Consider the following 9,527-nt stretch of genomic DNA (forward strand, 5'->3'; position numbering starts at 1 on the left):
GCGGGTGCTCCTGGGTGTCCACCATGAAGCGTCCCTCTGTCCCCAAGCACTCACGCACCAGCCACAGCTCTCCTGAGCTGTGGCACGCTGCAGCAGCATCTCTGGTGGCGACCACCACACCTTGGGCACCTCTTCTGTCTCGGTGCGGTCCTGCAGGTCCTTCTCCTCCTCAGCGCTGTCCTGGGGCTTCTTCTCTGCCATCCTCTTGTGCTGTTGGATTCACTTCTCTTTGGCCTCTGTGTCTCTCCTTTTCCCCCGGTGTTCGCGTCTCTCCACTCCTTCCTTCTCGCCACCTCCTACTTCCTCCTTTCTTGGCCAATCGTTCATCTTTTCAGTTCTGCTCGGCCTGTCCCTCTCCTCCTGGTGAGAGAAGTCCTTCATTGTGGTTGGGTTTTCTATTGTCTCTGCTCACCACTTTTTCTTTGATTGTCCTTTTTCCCTTTCCAGGCCCCGTCGGTCGTCCAGATGACGGCGCAGAGAAGGTGGACATCAGATTCGATTGAGAGGTAAGGTGCCGGGGCAGGACAGGGTTGTCTCACAGTTATGTTACATTACCTTATGTGCATTTGTATAGTGCAAAATTCACCAGGAGGGTATCTTGGCGCTAAAGCAGAAGCAGCAGGTGCCAAGGTCGGGTTAGGTGAAGACCCAGGTCTGCGGTTTCTCACAGAATACAAGAACAGAAGAGGAGCTCTGGTGCGCAGGGGCAGGTTGTCCCAGGCTTGAGGCAGGAGAAGATGCTGGATCTAGATGTGCGGGGCACGTGTGTGTGGGTAGGAGTTCAGCTGAGCACAGGTACCCGGTAGGTATGTAGAAGCTCATTCAGTTGTTGAGGTGCACGGGGCCAATGTTGTGTTACGCTTTGTACGTGCATGAGGAGTTTGAAGAGTGCTTGTTTGTAGACTGGGGGCCAGTGGAGCTCTTTAAGGTGTGGGGTGATGTGATTTCGAGGTGGAGGGTTGAGGGTGAGCCTGGATACTAAGCTTCACATGGTCTGGAGTCTTCTGGTCACTTGAGCGTTGATTCCAGCGTAGAGTACATTGCCGCGGTCCAGCTTGCTGGTGATGAAGGCTCGGGTGACGGTGGGGCGTGTGGTGGCAGGGAGCCATTTTGAGATCTTCTTGAGTGTGTGGAAGCAGAAGGCGGAGACTGCGTTTACTTGGTCAGTCAAGGTGAGTTGACTGTTGATTACTATTAAAGGTTTTTTGGGTGAGTTGCAGGGAGGAGTGTGGGCCACCTCAAGTTAGTCACGTTTTTATTAAAGATATAGATCTTACAATGAAGCCTACAGTATATAAAATCAATGCAATACAAATTTAAAAAGAAACCAAAAAATGTAAAACGTTTTCAACACATTAATTCGTAAACCGGACAATTTATCAGTTCCATAGCAGCATTTGCAGTTCTCACTACGTATTTTTTAAATAAGGGTTTTAAATATTTCTGTTGCAAGACCCTTCAGGAGACAAAAATAGCATGCTCAATAGTCTGCACACCTGTTTGGCACGAATTACATGTTCTTTAATCCTTGGGTACTCTCCACCAGGCATCAATTACAATATTTACTGGCAGACATTTCATCCTGGAAAGCGTTATACACCTTTGCACCCTACGCCACAAATTCCACGTTAAATATACCTGTGCAATACCCGGTTGGCAGGAATTAACCACATTGATAAAACAAGACTTAACCTTGCATACCTTCATATCACGCATCATTTAAGAATTCTTCATGTAGCCCTTTAAAAAGGATTTAAGATGAACATAACTCATATTCTGGATGCCTAATTTAGTCAATGAAAAGTGCTGCAGTGCAATTTGATCATTAAATAAAATCGGACTAGTCTGTGCATATCAAATAGATTCCACAGCTATGAAACCCCTTAAAGTATTATCTTTACCATGTAAAATACAATGGTACCATTTCAAAATGGCAGCTAAGTCTCTTACGTACATACTCACTAATCCTAATTGTAGTCTTAGCACTTCCACTGAGACCATAGAATTTAAAGTGGAAATAGTGCAAAGAATTTTACCTTTGACCTTATGTATAAAGTGCCAACAGTTAGGAGGACTGTGGGTCCAAGTCCGGCAGGTCACCAGGTGGAGTCCCAGACGGAGGTGCCTTTGCCAAAGATTACTACTTCCGTTTTGTCTGTGTTGAGCTTGAGGCAGTCGGCTTTCATCCATCTGGTGACTTCGGTCATGCAGGCAGAGAGTTTGGTCCTGGTGTTTGGTGTCGTATCCGAGAGGGAGAAGTTGATGTTGAATCCATGGATGTGGATATCACAATAGGACTTCCAAAGCCAAAGATATCTCAGCCGATCAAGCCCACAGGTTGAAAGAATCAATAACCCCGTTATACAGCCTGCACGTGTGGGCCATAGGACTCTCGTCTGGTACTGTCCATCTATACCCCCTACTCACCAATGGAGCCAACAACTGTTACTAAACAGCATGTCCCGGCACCTAGAAGGTACCTGTACCTGGTCCTGTTGTCTCTTTATGTATGTTGTGAGAATATCTCCACAAACACCACAGCATTGAAACAAACCCACAGACTTTCAACAACATTCACTCACATTGCACTGCCCTGCCCATATCCATGCCTGCACCCCAAACCATGTTCAACCCTGCTTGCAATCCGCCGCACCCCCCGGCTCTGCTGCCAGGAGTCAAGGTCCCACTCCCTGCATTCATGACAATCCCCTCGGTGCCAAAGGGTGGTCCGTGGGCAATGTATCGCTTACATTCCCTGCCCACTCTCAGCTTGATGCCCTACTGCACCTGACTTCTCTGCTCCTTGCACAGACAAAACTCACTGCTGGTTGCATAACTAGGGTGACCAGATGTCCCGGATCTCCCCGGACATTCCCTGTTTTCACTGGACTGTCCTGGTGTCCTGACACTTTTCTTAGTTATAAATGCATATCCTGGTTTTTAGGACAAGTCAGGTCATTCTGCAAAGCAGGATTGAAAGGTATGCTCTCCTTTCACAGGAGCCACTGATGTCTTAAATAAAGTAATTCATAGGTTTGTGTTGCTCAGCACAGCTGCCTGCTCCCAGCAGAGGAGAGAGGAGAGCAGGGGGGGGTGCAGGCTGGGGTCCTGCCATAGTTAATGTTCACAAAAAAAGGGACAGGTCAGACATAGAATTAAGACTAAAGGCTTTAGTCCTACCTTTATGTCTGGCCGCGCTCGGTTTGTTATGTATAACACACATCACTACCTCAACACTGCCACGGCTGCCAAGCAGATCCACGTGATATGTCACACCCCTGCCCAATCCCACCTTTTCAGACAACAGGATGTTGCATTCTGGGAATTCGGTGTCAACATTGGCTAAAAAATCGGACCTTGCCCAGCGCTGCTGGCGTATCTGCAGTGCGCATCAAAACTTGTGGGGGCCCCACTGCACCGCGGGGGCTGCAGGGGATATGTTGCACCACTGCATACGTGCCAACATTTCGAAAAGAAAAAGAGAGTGAGAAAAAAATTGGTAGAATTTATTTTCCCCGTTGACTAACATTGAAACAGGTGAAATTTCCAACTTAACAAAAAGATTTAAAAGTCCAGAGTCTCCTGACTGAATCAGGTCTGTTGTCGTATGTGCTGGCGAAAGCCACTGGCCTGGCTGAAGATGTCACGTGGTCACGACTGCCTCAAATGACACCTGCTGTCAGTGACGTAACTTAGACCTCTAGGGCGCAAGGGCCCCCCCCCCCCAAACCATTCAAGGGCACCCCATTCAGCTCAAGGACAATGAATATCTGTGAGATATAGGAGGTTTGGGGCCTCTCATAGGGAGAACAGATTTTCAAAACCAAAAACTTGGACATTTTGCAAAAATAGAGGAAGGACTACAACTTTATATCAATCATGCGCAGATAACGACAGCGCTCATCAGGACAGAATTACAGAAGAGGCAGTTAGGACATAAATAAGATTTTTAAAGCCAGTATCATGCCTGTTAATTAAATCAGTGACAGACGCCTCCTCTTGGGCGGAGGATCGTCGCCCACCCCTCCCCCCGCCAGCAGCAACCTCTGCAAATCTTTAACAAGGAAAGGATAATAAACCATATTTATTATTGTTTCCTTGTTAAAGGGCGGGGCATATGGGGTGACGAACAGTGAGGGGAGTGCACTGTGCACTCCCCTCACTGTGCATGTATGTTTGGCCGGCCAAACACACATGCGCAGAGTGCTCTCTCCAGCCCAGCAACACGGTTGGTGGAGAGAGCCTGCAGAGGCTCCCAGTCTGCCTGGGAGCGCCCCGGTTGGGCGCTCCCAGCCAATCCTGAGCCTGCCTTGAGCAGCGTCAGGATTGGACACGGGCAGGCTGGGAGCCTGTGCCTGCAGCCATGAGGAGATGGAGAAGAGGAGCAGCGCGTAGATCAAAGGTAAGTTTTTCAAAATTTGTTATTTTTGAATGTTTTCAATGTCTCCCCGCACTTCCTCCCCCGCGCGTCGCCCCGCTCCCTGCTACCCCCGCAAGCCATGACTGAATTGAATTGCTTTCTTATAATAGCTGCTAACGATCCCTGGTGTGAAAAAGCGTGAAAACGCACCTCCAACTCTTTTCAGTGGAGCCTCTCTAAAAACCGGGGCGTGAGCTACATTTCCTGAGATCTGCCGGGACAGCTGGTGAAAAACCGGGAATGTCCCTACGGATCTGGAACGCCTGGTCACCCTACTGCTCCTCACACACTGCGGGCGGTCCCACCATTTTGGGTACCCAACTGCCTGCCGCAGTTCATGGCCGGGGCCCACGGCCTCAGCACTCACAGGTTGTTCCAGGTGAGATGACAGGGTCGGACTGGCCTATGGGGCAACCAGGAAGTGCCCGGCGGGCTGGTCTGACAGCTCAGTGTCTGGCCGGTTTTGTGCCTGTTTGTGATCTGCTGGGCTGGTTTGCACTATTGATTTCCATGATATTAAAACAAACATTGCCTGCAGCAAACTCCAATCTATGGAGCCTTCCTTGCCTTGCAAAACATTTATAGGGTGTCTTTACAAGTTCAAACCTGCCCACATTGGAACATGGACCACTTTTTTTTTTAGCTAATTCACTAATGGGCCCCTTTTATTGTGGGCCTTTTTTCTGTCCCAGTCTGACCCTGTCAATTTTTGTTGCGTTCTGGCACATAACTGTGCATTTACAGTGATTAAAATGCAAACACAGGTACCGAATGCGTTGAAAAAATCAGGACTGAATTAGGGGCACACCTGAGGCGGCAGCCTTTACTGGGAGTTACAGGCGCCAAGAGCACAGGCCAAACCTCTTGGCACATTGTGACGTGTGATGAAGAATATTACTTACTCTGAATATTCCAACAATGTTTTCATTTTGGAACACTCGTCATTCAGTAATCCGGATTACAGCGACTCTATGGTTTTTAATTTTCTCCCAGCCCCAGAGTTCAGGGTTTGACGAGCGCAGCTTGTGATCCAGGCGCTACATGCGCGGTGGGGGCCTGGGGGATCCTGGCAGGTATCGGCTTGTTCACTTCGGTTATTCCTTTCATCCACTGGTGTTTCAGCTGGTGGGATTTACAGAAAATCTCTACTGCTTTAGCAACTAATTCCAAGGACCTGCTGTTTGCAAACTTGATTAAAGGTTTAAAGAAAGATAATTGCGTAAAAATGCGCACAGGTGCAGCCAGAATTCCTAAATCCGCGAGATGCTGGCGTTAATTAGCACAAGAGTTACTGGGCCCTTCAGCTAATGAGGTAAGGCGCTTCCTGGCCTGGACAGAGGGAGGGGGGAGGGATCTCTGCCCGAGAGCTTTGTATGGATTAGGAAGGTGGGGGCGGTGGGTGCAGAGTTCCTGGCAAGTAATCTGGATGTTATCCGCCTCCCAGGGCCTGCCCCTGGTTACTGAATCCCATTGGTGGAATGGAGTGACGTTTAACCAGCAGAAATCTGCAACAAGCCACACTGGGCAGGGCTGGAACCCAAGGGGGTCTGAAACCGAGGCCGAAGGTCCTGGTCTTGGTGGTAGTCCCGACCCTGGAGTGGTGGAGGGTCCCACCTACCTCAGGTCAGAGGGACCACGTCACTCTATGTCACTCATGGCACCGCAGACTGAGTAATCAGCTGGCCTAGGCCACGCCCTTCCGCACAGAACCCAACACGTCCACCTCTCCATTACTCCCGCCTGGGGGCTGGGACCAGAGGCCTTATCCCAAGTTTCAACTAGAAGAGATTCTGTCTGGCTCCAAAACCGCTCCCAACGAGTAATGAACCAGACTAGAACCAGGTCCGAATCCACCTCCCACAACTAGTGAAACAGGCTCAGAGCTAACCACTAACAACTAGTAAAACCGGTTCAGAACTTACTCAGAACCAACCTCTAACAACTAGTGAAACATGCTCAGGACTGACTCGGAACCAACCTCTAACAACTAGTGAAACCGGCTCAGAACTTACTCAGAACCAACCTCTAACAACTAGTGAAACATGCTCAGGACTGACTCGGAACCAACCTCTAACAACTAGTGAAACCGGCTCAGAACTTACTCGGAACCAACCTCTAACAACTAGTGAAACCGGCTCAGAACTCACTCAGAACCAACCTCTAACAACTAGTAAAACATGCTCAGGGCTGACTCGGAACCATCCCATAACAACTAGTGAAACCTGCCCAGAACTTACTCAGAACCAACCTCTAACAACTAGTGAAACATGCTCAGGACTGACTCGGAACCAGCCTCTAACAACTAGTGAAACCAGCTCAGAACTTACTCAGAACCAACCTCTAATAACTAGTGAAACCGGCTCAGAACTTACTCAGAACCAACCTCTAACAACTAGTGAAACCGGCTCAGAACTCACTCAGAACCAACCTCTAACAACTAGTAAAACATGCTCAGGGCTGACTCGGAACCAACCTCTAACAACTAGTGAAACCGGCTCAGAACTCACTCAGAACCAACCTCTAACAACTAGTAAAACATGCTCAGGGCTGACTCGGAACCATTACATAACAACTAGTGAAACCGGCTCAGAACTGACTCAGAACCAACCTCTAACAACTAATGAAACAGGCTCAGAACTGACTCAGAACCAACCTTTAACAACTAGTAAAACATGCTCAGGACTGACTCGGAACCAACCTCTAACAACTAGTGAAACCGGCTCAGAACTTACTCAGAACCAACCTCTAACAACTAGTGAAACCGGCTCAGAACTTACTCAGAACCAACCTCTAACAACTAGTGAAACATACTCAGGACTGACTCGGAACCAACCTCTAACAACTAGTGAAACCGGCTCAGAACTTACTCAGAACCAACCTCTAACAACTAGTAAAACATGCTCAGGGCTGACTCGGAATCATCCCATAACAACTAGTGAAACCTGCCCAGAACTTACTCAGAACCAACCTCTAACAACTAGTGAAACCGGCTCAGAACTCACTCCGAACCAACCTCTAACAACTAGTAAAACATGCTCAGGGCTGACTCGGAACCATCCCATAACAACTAGTGAAACCTGCCCAGAACTTACTCAGAACCAACCTCTAACAACTAGTGAAACATGCTCAGGACTGACTCGGAACCAGCCTCTAACAACTAGTGAAACCAGCTCAGAACTTACTCAGAACCAACCTCTAATAACTAGTGAAACCGGCTCAGAACTTACTCAGAACCAACCTCTAACAACTAGTGAAACCGGCTCAGAACTCACTCAGAACCAACCTCTAACAACTAGTAAAACATGCTCAGGGCTGACTCGGAACCAACCTCTAACAACTAGTGAAACCGGCTCAGAACTCACTCAGAACCAACCTCTAACAACTAGTAAAACATGCTCAGGGCTGACTCGGAACCATTACATAACAACTAGTGAAACCGGCTCAGAACTGACTCAGAACCAACCTCTAACAACTAATGAAACAGGCTCAGAACTGACTCAGAACCAACCTTTAACAACTAGTAAAACATGCTCAGGACTGACTCGGAACCAACCTCTAACAACTAGTGAAACCGGCTCAGAACTTACTCAGAACCAACCTCTAACAACTAGTGAAACCGGCTCAGAACTTACTCAGAACCAACCTCTAACAACTAGTGAAACATGCTCAGGACTGACTCGGAACCAACCTCTAACAACTAGTGAAACCGGCTCAGAACTTACTCAGAACTAACCTCTAACAACTAGTGAAACCGGCTCAGAACTCACTCAGAACCAACCTCTAACAACTAGTAAAACATGCTCAGGGCTGACTCGGAACCATTACATAACAACTAGTGAAACCGGCTCAGAACTGACTCAGAACCAACCTCTAACAACTAATGAAACAGGCTCAGAACTGACTCAGAACCAACCTTTAACAACTTGTAAAACATGCTCAGGACTGACTCGGAACCAACCTCTAACAACTAGTGAAACCGGCTCAGAACTTACTCAGAACCAACCTCTAACAACTAGTGAAACCGGCTCAGAACTTACTCAGAACCAACCTCTAACAACTAGTGAAACATGCTCAGGACTGACTCGGAACCAACCTCTAACAACTAGTGAAACCGGCTCAGAACTTACTCAGAACCAACCTCTAACAACTAGTGAAACATGCTCAGGACTGACTCGGAACCAACCTCTAACAACTAGTGAAACCGGCTCAGAACTTACTCAGAACCAACCTCTAACAACTAGTGAAACCGGCTCAGAACTCACTCAGAACCAACCTCTAACAACTAGTAAAACATGCTCAGGGCTGACTCGGAACCATCCCATAACAACTAGTGAAACCGGCTCAGAACTGACTCGGAACCAACCTCTAACAACTAATGAAACAGGCTCAGAACTGACTCAGAACCAACCTCTAACAACTAGTAAAACATGCTCAGGGCTGACTCAGAACCATCCCATAACAACTAGTGAAACCGGCTCAGAACTGACTCAGAACCAACCTCTAACAACTAATGAAACAGGCTCAGAACTGACTCAGAACCAACCTTTAACAACTAGTGAAACAGGCTCAGAGCTAACCTCTAACAACTAGTGAAACCGGCTCAGAACTGACTCTAAACCAACCTCTAACAACTAGTGATGAAACAGGCTCTGAGCTGGCTCTGAACCCACTCCCAACAAGTAGTGAACTGACTGGAGCCAGGTCCAAATTCACCTCCCAAAACTAGTGAATCAGGCTCAGAACTAACCTCTAACAACTAGTGAAACCGGCTCAGAACTGACTCGGATCCAACCTTTACAAACTGGTAAAACAGGCTCAGAACTGACTCAGAAACTTTTTTCAATCACTAGTGAAACAGGCTGAGAACCAGGTCCCAATCCACTTCCCACGACTAGTGAAACAGGCTCGGAATTGACTCGGAACCAACTTCTAACAACTAGTGAAAGATACTTATAACCTCTCCAAACCTGCCCCAACTAGTGATGAAACAGGCTCAGAACTGGCACAGAAACTACCTTCAACAACTAGTGAAACAGGCTGAGAACTGGATCCCAATCCACCTCCCACAACTAGTGAAACAGCTCAGATCGGGCTCTGAACCCACTCC

General features: G+C 47.9%; 1 protein-coding gene across 1 annotated transcript; it reads left to right on the top strand.

Annotated features, from left to right (window-relative positions):
- Positions 1 to 1,064: 1,064 nt before the first annotated feature.
- On the top strand, positions 1,065 to 8,152 carry LOC138259553 (mucin-22-like). Its single transcript, XM_069207377.1, has 2 exons — positions 1,065 to 1,172; positions 6,347 to 8,152. Exons 1-2 carry the CDS (start codon positions 1,065 to 1,067, stop codon positions 8,150 to 8,152), a joined length of 1,914 nt encoding a protein of 637 aa, XP_069063478.1.
- The last annotated feature ends 1,375 nt before the right edge of the window (positions 8,153 to 9,527 follow it).

This window comes from Pleurodeles waltl, chromosome 9, assembly GCF_031143425.1.
Source record: "Pleurodeles waltl isolate 20211129_DDA chromosome 9, aPleWal1.hap1.20221129, whole genome shotgun sequence".
Lineage (NCBI taxonomy): Eukaryota > Metazoa > Chordata > Amphibia > Caudata > Salamandridae > Pleurodeles > Pleurodeles waltl.